This window comes from Hemitrygon akajei, chromosome 11 (assembly GCF_048418815.1).
Source record: "Hemitrygon akajei chromosome 11, sHemAka1.3, whole genome shotgun sequence".
Taxonomy (NCBI): Eukaryota; Metazoa; Chordata; class Chondrichthyes; order Myliobatiformes; family Dasyatidae; genus Hemitrygon; species Hemitrygon akajei.
In genome coordinates this window covers 46,815,799-46,839,273 of record NC_133134.1, presented here as the reverse complement: position 1 = coordinate 46,839,273, position 23,475 = coordinate 46,815,799, and the positions used below count along the sequence as shown (strand labels likewise).

Below are 23,475 nucleotides of genomic sequence, written 5' to 3'. Positions count from 1 at the left end.
GTTTCACTGTACCTTGGTACAAGTGACAATAAATGAATTTTCCAGTTTACCTTTACACAACTACACCAGAACCCAAGTCCCAAAGGTGTGACCTACCTTGGGTTCCATGGAATGACGAACTTTGTAGCAGCAGGCAGACCTTGCATCATTGGCTTAAATTGCCTTTTACAATATCGGAGAATGCCTCAGCTTTAACCTTTAAATTAACTCTAGGCCATGTACGACAGGATTCAGGAAGTCTCTTCCCAAGTAAACTGGCCAGGCTGGGGGTGGGGTGGGGGTTTGAATTAAAATTTTCTAAACGGAGGTTGATCGACTTTTTGATAAGTTAACTAATTAAGGGATTGGAATGAAGATGAGTTAAGATGCTGATGAACCATTACCTAAATGACTGGCTAAATAGCACCAAAGGCATGAGTCGACCACTCACGTCTCTGTACTGCTTGGCTCTTTGTTTGTGTTGAAAAATACAAAATCATTCAAATGACCTTAATACATTTATGCAGCAATTGTTCTTTACTTTTTAAACTTGGTTCAACAATATACCCCAGCTCCCTCTGTAAAAAACACAGTCAACTTAAATAGACACAACCACAGCTTCCTCCTTCCTGGCATGTAATGTTAAATGAATGAATAGATGTGTGTGGCATCTATTAGTCTCATGAAACCATGGATCTGCGTCCTCTCCAGTGCGCAGGCCTGAGCAAGTTTGTATGGAAGACTGGCAGTTGCCCATGCAGCAAGTTTCCCCTCTCCATGCCACCAATGTTATCCAAGGGAAGGGCAAGGGCCGATACAGCTTGGCACCAGTGTCATCGCAGGAGTTGCCAGAGCGAGGTTGAAGGCAACGTCGGACTGCCCTAGGGACTTCAGCTCTGGATTTGTCCTCAGGGTTTACTCCCGAAGCCTTTCCCATGAGTGGGTATGGCCGCAAGGCAGCGGAGGTTTGAAATCAGAGTTTTCCCTCTCTTAGATGGACTGCTTTCTCAGGCCGACAAGCTCCATGTACCCAAATAGATATACAATAGGTAATCTTAGTTTGAAGAGAGTTGTCAGTGCATTTTGTGTTTAAACCCTGTTAAAGAATAGCTCTCTGTCTAAAATCTTTATATGTAAGTGACAGAAGTAATTTTGATGTATTGAAGATTGAAGTTTCCTTCTGGAGTGAAGAACCCCTGTTACTTTGCCGTATTGTAACACATAATGATAAATATTTTCACATTACTTTATATAAAAAAGGAACCACTTACAAATTACTTCACACAGTCCCTTTAATAAATCACTTTAATTTCCGCAACATTGACAAGATGGTGGAAAGATGGACAAATATTTCCACTGAATTTGTAATTTTAATTGTTGTCGCTTTTGATTTTGTTGTTAATGCATTCCAGCAAGTCTCTGTATGACAGCTGAAGTCTCAAATATTTGCCTGAAAAATACAATTAATTTCAGATCTAACTGATATGCAGTTTAAGTAGTTAGGAAAGGTGCATTATAGCCCTCTGTAAATAGTTTAGGGGAAATACATTAGAATGAACATTTCTGAATTATTCAAACATTACAGTTTCATTTAGGTTGCATTAGGCTGACTTACTGCTCAAGTGAGCTGTCTGTATATTTCCACTGGCTAAAAGCAGTCCTTGAGAAAATGAGCTTGTATAGAATGCCGGTTTATTATTTTAAACTCCCATAATCCTTTTTGTTTTCTTCCCTGTTCATCTTTTTATATTAATTTGTAATTTGCTGCAGCACACGCGCACTGCTCCTAACTCCCTCCCCCCCCACCCCCCCAAACACTAATTTAGGCTTTCAGCAATCACAGAACAATAATAGCTTAAAATTAAATCGTGCCTTTAAGGCAGCAAAACACTGAAGCCATGGAGGGATCTGAACATGGCGTATTTTTGAGACTGGAACCAATAATAATGAACAAGCAGAGGGTTTTAAGTGAATAGATCTTGATATGAGTCGGAACATATGCAGTAGAGTCTGGGATAAGATTAAGTTTATGGATAATAAGTAACCAGAAGCTGGCTTGGAGAACATAAGAGTAGTTAAAAAAGTTTCAGCCACAAGTTGAGGTAGGGTTCATATTTTAACCATATGATGTTATTTAAACTGCTTTCTCAACACAGCCATCATTTCCCTCAATCATGTGTTGAGGAAAAAACAAAGCCATTATCTTTGGCTGGCGTCGTAAAGTCTCTGCTAGATCTCAGCTATTTTACCAACCATCTGCCACTCCCAATGCTTGTTACTTGTTACTGTGCCTTTGCTCACTAAAGCTTTAAGCTCTGGCATTCCCTCCTTAAACTTACCTTTCCGATTTTCTTTCCTGCTTTAAGAACTTTTTAATATCTATCTATTAGATGTAGCTGTCTTTGTGCCTTTGGCTGATTTTGGTGATGTAGAGATATGTAGCTGGCGGCTTGGGTCCAGATCACTTTGGATGCTGATGTAATACTCCAGCTAAATTTGAAAAGTTGGCCAAGGATGGTAAGTTGGCTAAGATCTGGCAGAGACTTAATGAAGCCAGCCAAAGATAATGGCTTTGTTGATCTCAACACACGATAGAGGAAAATGATGGTTCTGTGTTGAGAAAGCAGTTTAAATAACATCAGAAAGTTTGAGGGTTGAGAGAGGTGGTGCTGGGTGTTGTCAGTATACTTTTAGAGAATTAAGTTTTAGGAATAGGTGATTTCAATAAAGGTTAACTTATAGTTGAAGAATTAACCAGAAAGCATAGATCGACCATAATGATAGAGTGTGAGAGCACAGAATTAGGAAATTCATCTCACTAAAATCATGTTGGCTTGCTGAAAGAGCTACTTAACTGGTTTCATGTCTCTGCACATGCAAAGGTACTTCTAGTGCAGTGAAAGTTCAAACCTACTTACGTCTTTCTGTAGAAAAATGTGCAATGTAATATTATTTCCCCCAAAATAAAACTTCCATCTATTTTCAACTCACCAAAGGACTAACGGTCTAAATAATGTAATGAAAGTCATCAGTGATTGCTGTATACACTGCAGCTATGTAGAGGTGCAACGCTACAAGAATATTCACGGGAATGATCAGCTGACATGTGTTTGGATACAATTAAGATCTCAGTGTGACTCAGCGACACTTTCTCTACCTGTAAAGTATAACTTATAAAGCACTTGCTAAAGAGGTGTTCCTGAGTATGAATACTTGAATCCTGGGCCAAATACCGATGGACGCAATATGCGCAAATTACAAACACCTCTGTCATTTTTTATCCTGTCTAAACCCTCCGTTTTCAAATTTATTCAAGGCTTACTGCAGTATTTGTGGCAAACACTGTGCCCAAAACACTAAAAATATTGATGTTCCTACAAGTAAATGCGGTTACAAATGGTGGTGGGCAGCCAGAGATAGTAACGCAAGAAAAATAATATCAAATTTATTATCTTATGGTTCAATTTTGCAAGATAGCAGCATGACAACACATCATTTCTACAGGAATGAAAAAGCCATGAATGTCTCTGTGTGGAATTAAATATAATAAAATAGAATTAAATGTTATGAGAGTGCACTCCATCTGGTAGGACATTTATCAGTCACAACATAGGGGGCAGTGGGATTCTTTCTTCTAACGCTTTGTGTAGAAAGTATCTTCTCTCTGTTTTTTATGGGAAATTGTCCATGCAAACAATTATTACATACATTTTTAAAAAGTGGTAGAAGTACAAAGATTAAAAACATTATCATTGCCATCCCATGTTTAGGGTTTTTATCACTTCTCATATTTATTTACCAGTGTTAAAATCACAAAGTAAGATATAACTATCCATTAAATAAGACATGGAATAATTGCTACTCAACAAAGAAGTAAAAAATGTGTTGAAATTCTTATATGTTATAGGTTCAGAGCATGCTTAATCTATCAAAATTAACATACAAAATCAAATTTAATTACACTACATGAATAAATAGTTTTTCAATTAATATTTTAATCATAAAGTGCCTTTTTGGTGTCTACAATGACATACTGTAGTGAAATACATCCTAAGAAGTTGTAGAGTGGGAGCATAATCTATGTTCTTGTAAAATGTACAGTTTTTAATATTATATCATAGTGCTTTCTACATAACAAATGGAATGACAAAATGTTTGTGGAAAGAATAAATAATTTAAATTATAAGACAGTACTTGTGGACAAAGAAAGGATCTTAAAAATGAAATCTTACATACCCTTAGATCTATATTTTCCGAATTAGCAAATTAGTGAATGACATTCAAACGCATTTGAATATACAACATATATTAAAAAGAAGCATCACTCAAACATGAATTTGTTACCTTATTCCAGTTGGAATTGCTATTATTTGTCCTAACACTCCCATTCATATCTGAGAGTTAGGCAATGTTCTTATAATTGCATAATTATAATTGGGCATCTGAATAATTGCATACAGTCTGAAAGATGTCTTGTATCAAGAAACAACAAATGTCTTGTATGTCTTCAAGAAACAAGTTTACTGTTAGCTACGTATTCTTAATGTGAACGCAATAGCAAACATGTGATACCCAAGAACAAAATTAATGTTCCTTAGCCACTTTGTGATTATAATCACCAATTGGAGACAAATGGAATAATCTATTGTGGCTCCCAATAGGTTAAGTAGTCTCCTTCACTGCTGTATCGGCAGCAAAGTGAGTAAGTTACTGCAAGCTCGCAGTGTCTTTCTTCACTCGGTTCTTAGTGAAACTGGAGTGAAAGGTATTTATGAAAACTGACCAGCACAAATAACAGACAGAGAGATTACCAGCATTATTTAGGATGGCTCAGCCACTCAGCTCCCATTGATAAACACTCGCTGCATGCTATGTATTAAATATATATTAAATACTGGAGGCTGAAAATTACAGAACTATTGGTGTTTCAAAGCCAATATACAGTAGGCATTTTCAAGGACATAGAAGTAGAATTTGGATAGAGTACATTTTCATGCATAGAACAAATATATCACAGTGCACAAAGAGGACTCATTTGTGGAACTTATCAATTAAAGTAAAATATGCAGGCTGCCAGTTGAACTTTGCTCACGGGGCTCATTTTCATGCAATCCTGCCATTACTTGAAGACAGACGGACAAAGTTACTTTTGCTGAGGATGGTAGATAATAGCCAGTGCAGGTGAAGGTGCAATCCCTCTTCAATGCTTGAGCATTTCACTGGAGGTTTTGATGAAGGTAAGTGGAACACCCTTAGTCCACCAGGTCTCAGGAAGACTTGCAGGAAAGTTGCTTGGTCCAACTGAATGGTGGTTTCCAAACCACTGAGTTTACAGAGCTTATAATATAAAAACAGATATAAAATAATACAGAGCTTATGAAATGCATTGCCCATCTGTTGCTCCACCATTCCTACTGTTAAATATCAACACTCTCCTATAAATCATTGTGGCACACTTCAAATCCTTCAGCTTCTCTCATTAAATCTGCATCTATTTTCTGGCATCTGTACATTGTTGCCTGCTTTCACAAACTAGAGTGCCATTCTGTCCTAATGGGCAGATCACTTCAAACAACAAGGAGTGGATTGCTGCAGGTTTCTGCATGCTGCCTCTGTTTAAAGAGCAAGTTATTGATGTTCTGGGCAAGGGGTGTGTGAGGAGTTGGCATCTGGTGAGAACGCTGACAAGCCCTGCATAATTTCTTGCCATTACCTTAGTAATGAGCATGATCTCTTTAACAACCACCTCTAAAATTTGATTCCTGACTACCCACACCATGATTTGCTGGATGAATACAGTCACTGATGATGGGAATGAATTCAGATAAAGGGATATGACACTGTCTACCACAGAAAGCTGTTGTGGCAGCGTGCATGCTCCATCCTTTTGTTGACCCCCCTCCTGAATGTGACTTTGTGGCACCTATTTCAGATCCCGAAAACATGTTAGATGCCATACAGTCTTTGCCTCATAATTTCACCAAAATATGCAAACTTCTATACATGTGCATGAATAAAGGGTAAAATTGAGAAATTATAATGGTTATAAACTTATCAAATATACCTGTGTTCAGTAATGCAAAAGATCAAAGTAACTGGATGTTTACCCTACAATATAGAACATGTACTGCAGTTTAATTGTGATGTATACGATATATAAAATCACAGTTTCTGGAAGCTTGAGTGTTTTACTTTAATTAACAAGTAGCACTCTACTAATTCCTGTTTGATATAATTCAAATTTTAACATATTTGTAGTTCATTTCAGATATTCTACTGATCTGTACTAGTGCTGGGTGTTCATTAGGCTAGCCTCTCTAATTACCAACCTAGTCATAGTGCTTTCATCTACACCTTGCTGGATTTATATGATCCTATTCTGTTTTATTGATCCTAACCTTTCTGCCACCAAAGGGCTGAGCATGCACAACTTTTCCCCCTCATTCTGATTTTCACCTGCTAGTGGCCTTTTCAAGGTCTCATTCTTGGTGCAGTTCTCCTCGGCTACCGGAAGCAGATGACTAGGCTGTAAGCTGAATTTTCCGTCAACAGTAAGAGGTACACTGGAGTCCGCTTCACATTTTGTTGCTCTGTTTATAAATGTTGTCTCCATTAAACTGCTTCTTGGTTGCTGAGGACTGGTCATTTTAATCATCTCTGCCTTGTTAGGTGTACCTGCGCTCCTTTCTGAAAAAGTTCTCAGCCCTTCGAACTTGTGCACTTTCACACATAAATCTAACGACCTATTTTCAGTGTTGGCAAAAGAGTTTTGTGATGCCGTCACCTTATTGATTGTGTTTTCAATACACTTGCTATCCATTTGCTCCACTCTTTCCAAGTTTTTGTGCTGCATGTCGCAATCATCAAATGTATCTTCTGAGTAGCCAATGTTCTTATGATTCCTCACAATCCCATCTAATGACTTTTTGACTGAAAGGTCCAAGGGTCCTTCATGTTGTTTGGATGTCTTTTCCAATGCCTGACGAATTTGGAACAATTCCTTCCTAATCTTAGTTAGTTGCCCTCTTAATTGTTTCTGCCCAGGTGTATCTTCACTATCCACAAAGCAAAGTTGTTCTTCAACATCTTGATATTCATGAATCACTTTACAGAGATCATTTATCAACACCATTGGGCCATTCTTTTCTTTGTAAATCTGAAGGCAGTCTGAGTTTTTACCAGAATTGCCAAGGCTGTTAATTCCAGGGGAAGATGCAGCTGGGGACAATCGTCTAAACTCTGGGCTACTTCTTGTGTTTTCTTTCTTCACTTCCTCAGGTTCTGAGCTCCATTGGGGAAGTATCTTTCGGTAAGGTGAAGAAATGCTCTCAATGTAACGTGTTGAACTGGAGAAAAAATTTGAAGTTATGTTTATGCAAAGGAAATCAAATTTTTGAACTGAACAGAACATCTTAACTCTATGTCTTGTTTTTTGCATATTTTCCTTATTTGTCTAATTAGTAAAATATAATAAAAAAACAAGCTGCTGCCTAAGACCAGCAAGTAAGTAATTTAGGAGCAGTGAAATCTTCTTTTAAATCCATTGTTACAAATTATCTTGCAAAATTACATTTTAACTACTGGTAAGCTGACTACTGCAACCCAGAAACCCAATATAGTTGCTTCATATTTTAAAAAATGGTCAAGTGTAATTCTGTTGGTAGTAAACTTGCTACTGAGCTAGTCACGTGATGTCAGTTCCCACTTTGGAGACTCAAAACTCAAGTGATAGTGTGTCATTTGGATAATGTATCCAAATCTCATCAGTTCTTGCAGGTGTGTGTATATAAAATCCCATAGTATAATATTGAAGGAGAGCTAACCCAGGTGACCTGACCAATATCATTCCATTAAACAACATCACAGAAGCAAGTTATCTGCTTGAAATGTTTGCTTTGAATATCCTGGCAATGGTATCACAATAGTTTATTTGGTTTTAAAACACTTTACATTGTCCTGTACAGGATATAAGAGGGTTAATACAAGTCAAATCTTTTTTTAAAGTGACATTTCACATGTAACTCATGGATATAATTGTCAGCTTTGTTTGTGTGAGTTGGTCAGTATCTGGGCATTCAGGTTGGAAACTTTCAACAGACCTTAATTATACTGAATCTTCTTTTGCTGATTTCAAATTGGTGCTGGATGTGAGCATAAATTTGGGAAACAAATCTACATTCCATTATTGACCCTCTCCTCTCAACTCCATTCATCCATTTCATTGAAGTGGATGAGGCAGGACTGGGAGCATTGATATTGACAATGGGAAATCCCACTATTTGTATTTCAAGCGGCATTAACAGGGAAGAAGTCAGGGCAAGTTAAATGACAGACAATCAATTATCACCCATTCTGCACCTCTACCAAATGAGATTTTACTCACATATAATGACAAGGAAATTATTACACATTGAACACACACAAAATGCAGGTGGAACACAGCAGGCCAGGCAGCATCTATAAGGAGAAGTACTGCAGTGCTTCTCCTTATAGATGCTGCCTGGCCTGCTGTGTTCCACCTGCATTTTGTGTGTGTTGTTTGAATTTCCAGCATCTGCAGATTTTCTTGTGTTTGTATTACACATTGATCATGTTTTCATTAAAAATGAATATGTAAAAAAATTAGAATATCATGAATGCTGGAATGGAGATAATATTGCTCACTACTCAGTGATCTGTATACTTAATATTGTTGTGTCTTCTGAAACTAAGCTGGGTTAAGAATTTCTAGTATTCCTCCAAATCTGAAAATGTTTCATTGTCTCACTTCACTTCATGATAAAACATTTGTCTTTAACTCAGAGTGTATGATTCATTGATCTTTAGAGGACATGAAATTTAGATTAAGCAGTCTAGCAGTATTGAAGGATGAAGTCTTCCTGAGACACAAAACTGACACATTTGATCCCTTAGCTAGATGTAAATAATTCCATTGCATTCTTTAAAATCTGTTTTGCCATTTGATATTTATTTTTTGTTCAATATCATTAAAACAGGTTACCTGGTTAGTTTAATTGTTTTTGAGAATGGGAACTTTGAGGCTCCATTTGACATGAAATACTTTGTAGGATATTCTAAGATTGTAAATAGTAGTATATAAATAAACTGTTGATTCTCTCTAACACTTTACCCATTAAAAATGTTTCTAAAAATTCTTATGCCATATTAAGTCACAATGATTTCAATTGAATTCGAATGAGCACAATTCAATAAATGATATGCAACACATTACAAGCAAGCCCGTGGAGACAGAAATCTACCATTTAGTCTTTTGATCTGTTCTCCTATCTGGAGATACTTGGTGCCCTGCAAGAAAATAAAATTAAAAAAAAGCAGAGAGAAAAATTGCCAATGTGTGTTCAGTTTTGGTGCTATATTACAGATAACGATTATGTTGGTAAGATTCACAGTTCACAATTGAAATTTATATACATTACTTTCATGGATAATGTTAACTTTTGCAGTAAAGTAGCATCAAGGTAAGCAGATGGAACAAAATCAAGCCTTTATTAAAATTTGTCTGAAATTGTATAGAAGTGGTAGGTGCCATGGAGAAAATGGGAAAATCTTGCTGCATAAGTTGTGTTTTCTGTCTGGAGCTGCATCATTGCTGAAAAAAATATGGCAACGGGCAGGCAGCCATGAAAATTCCTTCCTTTATTTTAATTTTCTTATAGATTTTCCCCGTTAAATACCTGTTCTTCAAACATGTTGAACCATGTTTTTCTTAAAGCTGTGGTTCATATTGGGAAGTTATTTGCTCAGAAATGCTCATCTTGAAATGCAGCAACTACAATCCAGATTATCAAGAATAAAAAGTAATTTCAAGTTGTTAATTATTAGTAAGGTTGCTCATCCATTTATCTACTTCTTTCTTTGGTAAATTTCATGAATTACCCTGCTTTTTGCACCTTGTTCATTTGTTCTTTTATTGGAGTGTCCATGCTGTATTCCCTGCAGCTCAATCTTGTTATCTCACATTTTTTTGCTTTTACTCCCCTTCAAAAAAAAACCTTTTATTCTCTGTTTCCTTCAACATGTCATTTGTATCCTTGTCCTCTGCCTGCTTGAGATATTATTGTACCTGAGGGTTCTTTAGAAATATTACTTGATGTAAATTCCATTTAAAATTTTCCTGTTAACTTTAAAAAGAGAATCTTTATTCCTTGTTGTCTTGAGGGATATTCCACTACCTCCTGCTCCCTCTTATATACTAAATAACAGAAGTAGGAAAGTCATGATATAGCTTCTCAGAACATTGGTGTGGCCGCATTTGGAATATTGGATGCAGTTTTGATTGCCACAGTATCAAATTGATGTGCTTGCACTGGGGAGTGTGCAAAGGAGATCCACCAAGATTTTGTATGGGAGGGAGTGTTTCACTAATGAGGAAAGACTAGATAGGCTGTGTTTGTTGAGGGCAGACATGAAAGAGTTGACAAAATTGGACTAGATAGAGTAGGCAATAGTAAACATGTTTCTCATTGTAAAAGTATCTGAAAGCAGAGGACATGGGCCTAAGAAGAGAGAGGTTTGGAGAAGATGCAAGGAAGAAGTTTTTCACCCAAAGGGTGGTAGTAAATTGGAATGCACTGTCCGAGTTTGCGGTAGAGACAGAGGCTTTCACAACATCTAGATGAACAGTTGAATCACTAGAGAATAGAAGCCAAAGGGCAAATGCTGGTAAAGGGGATTAGTATAGATAGATATTTCATGGGCTAAAGCTCCTATTTCGTTCTGGATGACTCCATGACCCTGTGCTTCCTACTACTTTGTAACAGCAGAGAAGAAGGGACAACCCCTTTTGATATATGCTTTGATGACCTGCAGGCTTCTAATTTATTTTAATCCTTTACTGTTGTTTATTTAATAGAATTTTTTCCTTGTACCCAAGTAAAGTGAATGTCTAAGAGGGGTGGGAGAGAACATATTTCATCCAGTTAGATCAGTAAATGAAATACATTTTATTTGCTATGAAAATGAACACTTTGTATCAGCTGTGAACTAACCTGTTGTGAGGTTGCTTCAAGCTTTCTGCAGAAAGACAACCTAGCAGTAATGTTGACTTGCTTGGGTTTTCTGGTGACAAATGTACTTTATTTTCGACAAATCTCACTGAACTTTCACTTGCACTTGTAGAAACGGGCACAGCAGTCTCTTGGTTTTTTATGGCTCGAAGCTTATTGGACATATCTTCATCACCTTTTGAGTCCACGCAAATTGGTGACTTGTACATAAATGCATTTTTAGGAGTTATTGTGGTACTTTCCCTGCTTTGTGCTGAATATTTCTGTTCAGCATCATGTGATGAAAAAGACTTGTAACTGGAGTCAGCTAGATTCCCTTCCACCTGACCAGGTTTACTTACACGAGGCCTTAGGATAGGAACCTTATGCAAATATGCTTTATTTGGGATATCTAGCATTCTTGGTGCAAGGATATTGGGAGTAATTGGATTTGTTGGCTCCTGATCATTGTTGCCAGTTGTTGGTCTGTTCTCTGCTGAGTTGAGTGTCTGCTCAAATAGCAGGGGATAGAAGAATCTGGATGGAACTGGAGGTCTTCCTGGAAGATGTGCAGGTTGCATATGCCCAGATCGTGGGTGAACTAACTGAGCCGATGAGGTCAGAAAAGGCAGCTGAGCCATTTGTGCAGGTGTTGTTCCACTGGAAGTGATCCCAGGACTCAAATAGGAGAACAGATTGTGGTTCATGGGGTAATTAACCTCCAGCACCGAGAGATTCAGTCCCTGCGGCTCTTGGTAGTCACTATATGCTGGTGGTGGACAGCATGGAATTACATTTGTATCAGTACATGGTGGGGAAATGTCAGCTGTGTTTTTTCTCTGCCCAGATGTGACTAGCCTCCACTGCTCCATGAGAATTCCATTACTGCTGCTCACATAGTTCTTAGGAAGCTTGTACTGTTTCAGCTTGGCTTCCAGTCCTGCAGCTGGTAAAATCTTATTCTTCACCACTGAGTCCTTCAGGGAAAATACATCAGTTATAATGAAATCACTCTCAGCTTTTTTGCTCAGTTTTGCCATTTTGCTTCTTGAGGGAGATTGTATGTCAGTGTTAGGTAAACACCTTGGATCCTGTGCTTTTTTGTAATCCTCTACTGCTTTCTGTTCAGCAGCAAAGCCCAGTTTCTCTCGCTCTCGAAAAGAACATGTCTGTTTATCAGATCCTTCTAAAATGGTCAGATCTGCACTTAATTCAATGCTGGCTTTGCACGAGTCCCATCTGTCACCTACTTTGATTGAAGTATCGCCTGCAATCGAAATACTATCACTGCTTTCCAATTCTTCTTTATGTTTTCCAGTTCGACCTCGCTCTGCAGTACTTTGCAGAAAGTGGAGGTCAGGATTGAGAATGTTGTTCTTCTTGTAGGGCCAATCAGTCTCTATTAGCAGTGAAAGGGAATTTTTACACAAGCTGTACTTCATGTGGTTGTAAAGGTGTGATTTCTCCATGCAGGTAAAAGGACATTGAAAGCACTTGTAGTTGTACGGTTTTCCCCATGGTCGGGGAATGTAATGCGGCTTCTTTGGCTTGCGCTCCTTATGCTTACAAACTGCATTAATCTTGCAAGTTATTTCGTCTTTGGACATTTTATTCACAGAATACTGCAGAAATATCTTTGCTTTTTTATATGTCAGGAATGTGCTTCAGCTCAGATGGCTTCCACGTTTAGAAAGACATTTTATCAGCAACGGAAGACTTGTTATTGGTCCTTACAAGAATACATTCCAGAACCTAAAAGATAAATATATAGCTAATATTTAACATAAAACTCAGTCAACATCAGCTTAGCATATTAACAGAGTTGTGATTGTAAAGTACATTGACAAGCAGTTATTTCCAATCATACTGTTCCTTTTTTGTGCATTATTAAATAAACATACACAATTAAAAAAAATTCAGTTGATATTATAAACGCTACCAGTACCATTTATTTGCTTTATCTAAATATCACATTTTCCTGTGTGAAAAAGTACAATCAGATAGATACACTCCCTCAAACAAAGTCATTAAGGCTAACAAACAAAAGATCCAGAAGAGACCAAAGCAACCATGAACCAGTAATCAAAGTTTGAGATTTACTGGTTTCTGTAACTTCACATACAGCATACAAACTCTTTCTAGGTGGCTAGGGAAACTGCATGTAAATGTTAACAATAAAATTGTGATGTTATTTTAAATATATATAACCATTATAGGGCAAATTCAGAAGCCTGAATTTCTGCCTCCGAAGAAATAACTTCAATGCTTAGATTAGTATTTAAACCACATTTACTCTTAAATTATTCTGCAAATAATGGATTTGGCTTTTAACATAGTGATGTACTGTAAACTCATTATACACATTAACCCAGATGAAAAAACTGTGAAAAAAGCTTTCCTTAAATAAAACAAGCCAATAGGGTGCAGTTGTGAGTTGGGTGTGGATGGTTCAATCACTGGGGTCTTGAACAGTGTTTTGTTCTTTGACAAAAGATGGCAAATATGTTCAGATTTCATGCTTACCTGCCACTGTACATTATTTACGCTTGACTACAAGACAAAGTAGGTAATGGAACTATGGCCTTTAGGCATAAAAATGCAGAAGAATAACACCTGTTCCATGGAATATTCACTCTAAAGTATCACATGCTAATGACTCACAACTGTTTCTCTTAGGAAAGCTTAAGTGATGGTAATAATTATAGACAGCATCATTTAAATGACTTGGTAAAGTTGCATGTATGAAATGGAGAAGTAGGTGATGAGAGATGGTAGAAAAATAATTAATTAATAACATCTAACTATTATGCAAAAATGCTTCATCAATGGGCAAATTAACATTTGAAATTTATTGATTTGTTTTATGATTTACTTTAATTATATGCTGAATTGCATCACATGCAACTTCATACTAAACAGAACAGCCTCCAAAATTGGATCAATGTAAAGTAGACACTAATGTAAGAACATGGTATTGTGAAAATATCTAAAATGTCAGAATCAGGTTTAATATACTGGAATATTCTGAAAATTTGTTGTTTTGTGGCTGCACTACACTGCAATACACAAAAACTATAAATTACAGTTATACATATATTTGTAATTTATACTGTTTTGTATATTGTACTGTAAAATTAAGTTAAATAAGTAGTGCAAAATGAGAACAAAAATAAGAAAAATAGTGGGGTAGCGTTCATGGTTTAGTTCATTGTCCATTCAGAAATCTGATAGCAGAAGGGAAGAAGCTGTTTCCAAAACATTAAATGTCTATCTTCAGGCTCCTGCACCTCCTCTTTGGTGGTAGCAATGAGAAGAGGGCATGTCCTGGGTGATGAAGGTCCTTAATTATGGATGTCGCCTTTTTGAGGCATCACCTTTTTAAGATGCCCTCATGCTCTTGGTGCTGGGGAGGCTAGTGCCCATGATGGAGCAGGCTGAGTTAGTAATATTCTGTAGCTTTTTCCAATTCTGTGCAGTGGTCCCTCCATACCAGACAGTGATGTAACCAGTTAGAATGCTCTCTACAATACGTCCTATCCATCAGGTGACTGTTCCTCGGTCTCTCCTATGACATCACGGGTTTGTCCATCTATCAATTAACGTTTGACCTACTAATTCTGTGCGTGTGAACGTGTTCATTGTTTTCTGGATGCCTAGGAGTCAAGCAGACCTATTCGGCTGCAGTAGACATGATAAATGATAAGACATCATTGAGTCCAATAAAAGAGCTAGCATCCCGCTCAGTCTACATGGTCCGAAAACATATGACATCGTCCGAAGTTTGGTGAGCCCCGATTTGCCCTCTTCGAAGTCTTATGAGGAACATATGAGATTACGTGAGTCTAAATCACCAGTTAACGCTTTAGATTCAACACTCGTATTCAGTTAGAAATGAATCAGTAACAATGTTTGTTGCTGAATTATGAAAATTGACTGAATTTTGTGAGTTTTGGAGCCGTTCGAGAAGATTCAGTATGATACGAGATCGCTTGGTTGTCAGCGTGTGTGATGTTTGTATTCAACATCGTCGATTGGCAGAACCAGCGCTCACACTTAAGTCAGCCTTTGGTATTGCAAATAGCATGGAAGCGGCAGATAAGTATGCAGTTTTGTAGCGATTGTGCAAAGTACAATGACAGGCGATTTCCCCATCACTTACTACTGCTGCAGATTAAACCAACGTTAACAGTGGCACTAAGAAAAAAAAGGAATTATACTCCGGGAGGTTTCCGATATTACTGTTGTGGCGAATTTCACCAGAAGCCTACTAACTGACGACCCATCTGTTGTACTTGCCAAAAGAAAGGACACTTGGCAAGAGTTTACCGATCTCCACCTCCATTCAAACCAAATGTTCCACAGTAGCACAGTACACAGTTATGGAGCTGAAGTTCTTATGTTGTAGCATGGTTAGAGCATTGGCTAATTATTAAGAAGCAGCAAGTGGGAATAAGCGGATCCTTTAAGAGGTCTTGTGGTGTTCCGCAGGAGTCGGTTTTGGATATGCTTCTTTTTATGCTGAGTATCAGTGATTTAGATGATGGAATAGATGGCTTTGTTGCCAAGTTTGCGGATGATACTAAGATTGGTGGAGGGGCAGGTAGTGTTGAGGAAACAAGTAGGCTGCAGAAGGACTTAAATCAGATTAGAGAATAGGCAAGATAGTGGCAAATGAAATACAATGTTGGAAAATGCATGGTCATGCACTTCGGTAGAAGAAATAAATGTTCAGACTATTTTCTAAAGGGGAGTTGGGGGGACTTTGGGGTTCTAACACTTAACTGTCATTCATTCTTTGGAGCACTCCTCTGTTATCGTAGATGGTTGCGAAGAAAAAGCATTTCAGGATGTATATTGTATACATTTCTCTGACATTAAATGAACCTTTAAACCTTGAGATGCAAAGGGATTTGGGAGTCCTTGTGCAGAACACCCTAAAAGTTAACTTGCAGGTTGAGTCAGTGGTGAGGAAGACAAATGCAATGTTCGCATTCATTTCAAGAGGTCTAGAACACAAGAGCAGGGATGTGATGCTCAGGCTTTATAAGGCACTAGTGAGGCCTCACCTTGAGTATTGTAAACAGTTTTGGGCTTGTTATCTAAGAAAAGATGTGCTGTCATTGGAGAGGGTTCAGAGGAAGTTCACAAGGTTGATTCTGGGAATGAAAAGGTTATCGTATGAGGAACATTTGATGGCTCTGGGCCTATACTCACTGGAACTTAGAAGGATGAAGGGGTGGGATCTCATTGAAACCTTTTAAATGTTGAAAGGCCTGGACAGAGTCGATGTGGAAATGGTGATGAGCCCATGATGGTGGAATCTAGGACAAGAGGGCACACTCTCAGGATAGAGGAGTGCCCATTTAAAACAGAGATGTGAGGAATTCCTTCAGTCAGAGGGTGGTAAATTTGTGGAATTTGTTACCACAGGAGGCTGTGGAGACCAGGTCGTTGGGTGTATTTGAAGAGGAGGTTGATACGTTATTGATTGGCTGCAGCATTGAAAGTTGTGGGGAGAAGGCCAGGGAGTGGGACTCAGGAGGGGAATAAATAGGATCAGCCATGATTGAATGGTGGAGCTGACTCGATAGGTCAAATGGCCTAATTCTGCTCCTATGTCTTATGGTTTTATGGTAATGCAATTAGATGGTCTAGGGCCAGTTCCTCCTGTACAGGTTTTGACCCATTTCTTTTGAACTTGAACTTGACACTGGATGTGCTATTACTATATGCAGTGAAAAGACATGGGTCGATATGTTTGGCCCTGACTACTTGAAAACACTTGTGCCACTGCATTACAGACTGAAGGCTCACACAGGGGAGCAGTTACAGCTGCTTAGTTGTGGCAGGGTTCTTCTAGAGCTTGAAATTCAATCGCTCCAACTACCAGTGCATATCACTAAAGGAGAAGGTGTGAATTTATTTGGGCATGATTGGCTAAAGCAAAAGCCTGTCCTAGGTGTGCATCAGATGAAAACCAACATGTCAATCTAGAGTATAATCTTCTGAAGCAGTTAAAAACTTCTTTACAGCAATCCTGATGAAGGTAAACTCAAGGGTACCAAAGTACATCTTCCAGAATCAGCCACAGACAACCATAGTTCTTCAAGGCATGTTCCCTGCCACACGTGCTTTGCCCCAAGGTTGAGGCGGAGCTTATGGGATTACAAAAAAAAGGATCATTGAGCCTGTGAGAATTTCACACCCATTGTGGAGAATATGTGGAGATTACAAGGTCACAGTGAATTAATGCCAAAGATTGACGGTATCGACACAACACTAGGAGGCAGAAATTTCTTCACTAAACTTAACCTTGCACATGCACTTTGAACTAGAAGAAATGTCTAGGAGCCTCACTGCTGTTGCAACACACGAAGGCCTGTTCCACTATATGAGGTTCCCATTCACCATAAATTCATATCCAGCAATATTCCAATGCACCATCTAATCCTGCATTAAAGACCTGTCCAATACAATAGCTTGTTTAGATGATAGTCTGATTACTGGGTTGACCCTGAAAGAGCATCTGAATAATCTTGATTTAAAAACTTCCCTGAATAATGCAACTTGGTCTACGACTAAAGCACGAGAAATGCACCCTGTGACAGATTATGTAGAATAACTGGGTTTCTGCTTGGATTCCAAAGATGTACGTCCTATCAAAGAAAAGCTTCATCGCATTCTTGAAGCCCTGACACCAAGGAATATCCATGAACTTCACTCCATTTTGGGCATGTTCAATCATTATGCCAGACTTTTGCCTCACACAGTTAGGCTTCCAGCTTTGCTTAACGCTCTGTTGAAGAGAGGTACGAGGTGGCGTTGGGAACCTGGGGTGCCAATAGTTTTATACTGTGATGCCTCCCTGTATGGTGTTGGTGAGGTGTTAACCCAGAATGATACAGGTAGTGCACCCTTAACTCAGCTGAATGAAACTGTGCATAGTTGGACATGGAAGCATGGGCAGCTGTTTTTGGGGACATGCGTTTTCACCATTACTTGTATGGACAACGTTTCGATATGCATAGGGACCACAAGCCATTGGGATTGCTTGGTGAGAGCAAGGCTGTGCTGCAGGTTGCATCACAAAAGATGCAATGGTGGCCCTATACCTGTCCGTTCACCAGTATACGATATCTTATGTTCCTGGTAGAAACAAACTGTAGATGCCTTAAGCCGTCTTCTGCTACATGAATACCCTTGCGATTCAGAACTTCCAGGCAAACTGGTATTACTGATTGACTGGGTCAACGCATCTCTGATCACTGCTTCTCAGTTAAAAGAAGAAACTGAGCTAGATGTAACATTGGCACAAGTCAGAAGGTAAGTAGAAGATGGATGACCAACTAGTGTGCCTGAAACTGTGCTACCGTATGCCAGACATTAAAGTAAGCATAACAGCTACAACGGTTGTCTACTCTAGAGACGTTCGTTGTATTGTAATTCCTACAGAATTACGGTCCCCTATCCTGGAAGAGCTGCATTGTGTGCATCGAGGAATATCACGTATGAAGGCGCGAGCCCAGAATTATGTTTGGTGATCAGAAATTGATGAAGACATTGGGTACATTGTTTGTGCATGCAATCCATGCCCGCAGTCTTGACCTTTAACTGCTCCTGTAGCTATAGCTTCATGACATTGGCCTATCAAGCGCTGGAGATGTTTGCACATAGACAACACAGATCTATTGGATGATCACACACTATTGGTAGTCGTTGATGCACATACTAAATGGACTGGGGCTACAAACGTTGAATGGTGACATACAAACCAGGATCAACTGGCTTTTGTTCTGGTACCCAATAACCCTACAATCTACCACAGGTTTCTCTCCATCTGAGTTATTGGTGGGCTGCAGGTTTCATTCCTGATTGGATTTATTGTGCCCAGTTCAGGAAAACCAAGAAAGAGACAGACAACAAACAGTTGTTGTCAGCTGAATCAATCTATGCACATCTGGACAAAGCATTGGCAATTGTTTTTGGGGTCATGAATTTTCACCATTACCTGTACGGTGAACACTTCAATTCAGTTAGTTACAACACAATTCAAATATGGAACATCGTAACTTTGAGGTGACAGATCCAGTTTACATTCACTCAAGCCCTGAGAGCCGAAGGTGGATGAAAAGCAAATTTGTGGTGGAAGAGGGCCAACAAGTTATTCCAGCACTTGAGGATGGTAGTATATGCCACTGACGTCTAGACCACACCAGGAAATGCCCAAGTGAATCCCTCATTCCAGAATGAGCTAGTGAACAAGATTGGTTAGCCCCACAACCTATCGAAGCAGAATCCCCTGTTGAAAGCACTGGATCTAGATAGCACTTGATCCTGGGGTTTCTGGATTGCACTGATCAAAACAGACCACAAAACCAGTGGAATACCATCGAGCAGGTTGCGCCTAAAAACTTAGAGGTTGAGAGATACCCTATCCACCATGTGACTGTTTACTGGTCTGTCATGTGACATCATGGGACTGGTCGATTTTGTGGGTTCGTTCATGTATTGATTAACATTTGACCTACTGATTCTGTGTGTGTGAACGTGTCCATTCTTTATTGGGTGATTACAAGTCAAGCAGACCTATTCAGCTGCATTGGACGCGATAAACATTCTTAAATTGTAACATAATACACCTGACAATCTTGCTAGAGTCTTTGGTGACATACCAAATCTCCTCAAACTCGTAATGAAATATAGGTGTTGTCATGCCTTCTTTGCAATTGCATCAATATGTTGGGCCCAAGATAATTCTTCAGAGATGTTGCCAACCAGGAATGTGTAGCTACTTACTCTTTCCACTGCTGATTCCCCGATGAGGACTGTTGTGTGTTTCCTCAACTTCCTGAAGTCCACAGTTAAATCCTTGGTCTTACTGATTGAGTACAATATTGCTGCTGTGACCCCTCTCAACCAGCTGATCTATCTTGCTAGTGCACGCCTCCTTGTCACCATCTGAGATTCTGCCAACAGCAGTTGTGCCATCGGCAAATTCATAGATGACGTTTGAGCTGTGCCTAGTCACACTGTCATGGGTGTAGAGAGCGTCGAGCAATGGGCTAAGCATGAATTCTTGAGTTGCGCTGTTGTTGATAGTCAGCCAGGAGGTGATGTTGTTTTTGATCTGCATTGACTGTGGTCTCTCAATGAGGAAGTCAAGGATCCAGTGGTAGAGGGAGATACAGAGGCCGAGGTTTTGAAATTTGTTGATTTGTCACTGAGACTATGATTGTGTTGAATGCTGAGCTGTAGTTAATAAACTTTGATGTGGGTATTGCTGTTGTCCAGATGGCCTAAGGCTGAGTGAAGAGCCAATGGGGTTGCATATGCTGTAGACCTATTGTGGTGATAGGCAAATTACAGTTGTTCTAGTTTGTTGCTTAGGCAGATGCTGATTCTTCCCATGACCAACCTCTCAAAGCACTTCATCACAGTAGATGTGAGTGCAACTGGGTGATAGTCATTGAGGCAGCTTACCCTGCTCTTCTTGGGCACTGGTATGACTGATGCCCGTTTGATACAGGTGGGAACCTCCGACTGCAGCCGTGAGAAAATGAAGGTGTTCTTCAACACTCACGCCAGTTGGTTAGCACAGGTTTTCAGTGCCCTACCAGGTACAGCATCAGGACCTGATGCCTTGCAAGGGTTCATCCTTTTGAAAGATGTTCCGACATCGTCCTCCAAGACGGGGCTCACAAGGTCACCAGATGCTACAGGGATTCGCATTGGTGTGGCTTTTTATTTATATAGCATTCCAAATGTTGATGAGAAGAATCTATTTCTAACATTTTATGTATTTTGTATTTTATGTTTTTGGTGCTCTTGTGTTTTTATTGTACTGATATGCCAGAATAGATACTTAAATGAATAATGGTAATGAAGGCCTTTGGCTCATTGTATCTATGCCAGCTCTCAGATCAGTTACAATAAGCCTATTTTCCCAATTAGATCCTTGCAACCTATTTACTCTCAGACATCCACCAACTCCCCTCCAGTTCTTCCATTAACCAGTAGTGAGCAACTGGTAGAATCTCATGCGCTCACAGTGGACGGTATCAGCAGTTAGGATCGGACCTGGGTCAGCGGAGCTCTGGGACAGCAGCACTACCCGTTGTGCTACATACTTCCAAGAACTTATTTTGTAAGAATAGTAGGTCACAATAATAAAATCATAACACTTTGGTTTGTTGGCTAACTTATTATACATAGAATGGGAGCATGCATTAAGAATTAATTTTTAAAATAAAAATCCCATGTGATTTTGAAGATTTTGTTGAAAGAAAATATGAGGAGGATGGTTACACAATACAAGGTAGGGAAATGGTGGAAATTAGAAGCATAGAAAGAATTGGTAGCTTTCTTTTTTCTCTCTCTCAGTGTGGAGACACAATTAAACAACAAATCATGTCATGCCATGTTTTTGTATACCATTCAATGAGAAGGTAAACATAATGAAAAAGCAGCAACATATTAAGAGTTGATGTCTCCTCCTGAGATATCAACCTTCTCAACTTCAAACCTCACTAAGAGTCGCAATGAAGGGTCTCGTCCCGAAATGTCGATGGTTTATTCCTATTGATGGATGCTGCCTGACCTGCTGAGCTCCTCCACCACATTGTGTGTATCCAGTGTATGCAATACATTTTGTGTGTATATTAGGAGTTTGCAAAGTAAGAATGTTTGCAGTTATTGGACTTGCCAGCTCCTGATTGCCATTATCTTTCCAGCTGAGCTGAATGTCTGCTCAAGAAACAGGGTGTAAGAATTGGAACTGAAGTTTTCTTGGAAGATGAGCAGCTTCAATCTGAAATAGCTAGAAAAGGCTGCTGAACCATTTGGGAGTGCAGTGTTGCATTGAAAGTTATCCCAGGAGTCAGGAAAACAGATTGTAGTGTGCAGGATAATTAAATTGAGCACTGAGTGATTACTTTAATTTATTTCTGAATTCTCCATGATTCACGTGTTCTTATATACAGATAACGCTGGACATGCCAAATGAGATTCAATGGCATGCAATCTACTGGAACTTGAACAAAAACACGTCTTTGTAGCACGTCTAGGGTCCCCACCTAAACAGATCCCAGCCCTTTAATAGGAACTGACCTCAGCTGGACAAACTGTATTTAAGGAATGCACTTTCCTGACTGATCTTCAAGTACACACTTCCCCACTAGTTCCTCTACATCCCACCTCAGCAATAGATTGTAGAGAAAAATCATCTGTTGGTCAGTCACAAATAGTTTGCATCTGCAAGCAGTTAGACTTGCGTCTACTAACAGTCTGCAAGTTTAGACAAAATATTTTGCTTCCTGAATACTTCTGGGTGTATCTTATGGATTTTGGGCTGCCGATCATGAAAAGCACTGTGAAATCTTATCACGCACCATTTTAAAAAATGCCAATATTTGTTATTTCAATTCTTAATTTAAGTCAGAACAATTGATGACAAGATTAAGAAAAGCATTTTTGTTGGTACACAAATCAAACAGGTCATCAATGACGGGCAGTTCGAAGAACTTTAGTGGGACTGGAGAAAATCACATGGAAACCATTCAAGGATGTTGCTGAAAATTGGCAATTACAGAGCACCAAACTACATGCAGCTGGTTGACAACATGCTTCAAGAATACAAAACCATGAAGTACAACATGTCACTAAAGATTAATTTTCTGCATTTCTGCATAAACTTCTTTCCTTGCAAATCTTGGCAGTGTCAGTGACGACCCCGGTGAAAAGTTTCCCAGGACATTGCAGTTATGGAGTAACAGTATCAGGGCAACTAGTATCCATCAAAGCTGGCTGATTATTGTTGGGCACTTAAGTGAGAAGCCTCAGGCACCGAGTACAAATGAAAATCATCAACAAAACATTTTTAGCTTACTTGAACTATAGCTAGGTGTCAGCACCATTATGCAATTAAATGCATTATATTCAATAAAAGTTAATTTGTAGTTTCTCCAAATTCCTACGTGATACCAGTAGTCTGAAATTATATTTGTGTTCAGCTTCAAGCGGTCTATTATAAACAAAATAAAATTCTGAGGAATCAACACTTTTGAAAAAAAATGTTGCCCAGTGTTATTAATAGATTTATTGCTAGTAATAACAGCTAAAGTGACAATAGCAATAATAATTATCATAATAATAGGATAGGGTATGTGTTCTCTTGCCAGTTTTCAGTAGTTTGTGTGCAAAACTGATTGTGTGCATGTGACAATCTAATGACTGTCACCCCAGCAGGTCTGGAAGTCACTGTATCCCAATGGACTGGGAGTTTGTCTGAGGAATGATATGAAAACATTCCACTATAAGCTGAGGTAAAACAGCCTAAACTCACTTAGGATTGTAGTAAATACAGGCCGAATTTCCACTTCCAACCTTCTGAGTAAAGATAATTGGCATTGCTATAAAGGTAAATGCGTTGCTTATTATTACTAAAATCAGTTGTAGCACATGTTTAGTACTGACAACGTTGGTTGATAAGAGA

At 38.9% G+C, this 23,475-nt stretch overlaps 1 protein-coding gene across 1 annotated transcript in view; it reads right to left on the bottom strand.

Annotated features, from left to right (window-relative positions):
- Positions 1-6,003: 6,003 nt before the first annotated feature.
- Positions 6,004-23,475, bottom strand: part of prr35 (proline rich 35) — a 68,831-nt gene continuing 51,359 nt past the window's right edge. The window contains exons 2-3 of the mRNA XM_073059895.1: positions 10,989-12,737; positions 6,004-7,325 (exon numbers count right to left, since the gene is read on the bottom strand). Coding sequence (XP_072915996.1) covers positions 6,344-7,325; positions 10,989-12,592 — 2,586 coding nt within the window. The 5' untranslated portion in view covers positions 12,593-12,737 and the 3' untranslated portion in view covers positions 6,004-6,343. The remainder of the gene's footprint in view (positions 7,326-10,988; positions 12,738-23,475) is intronic.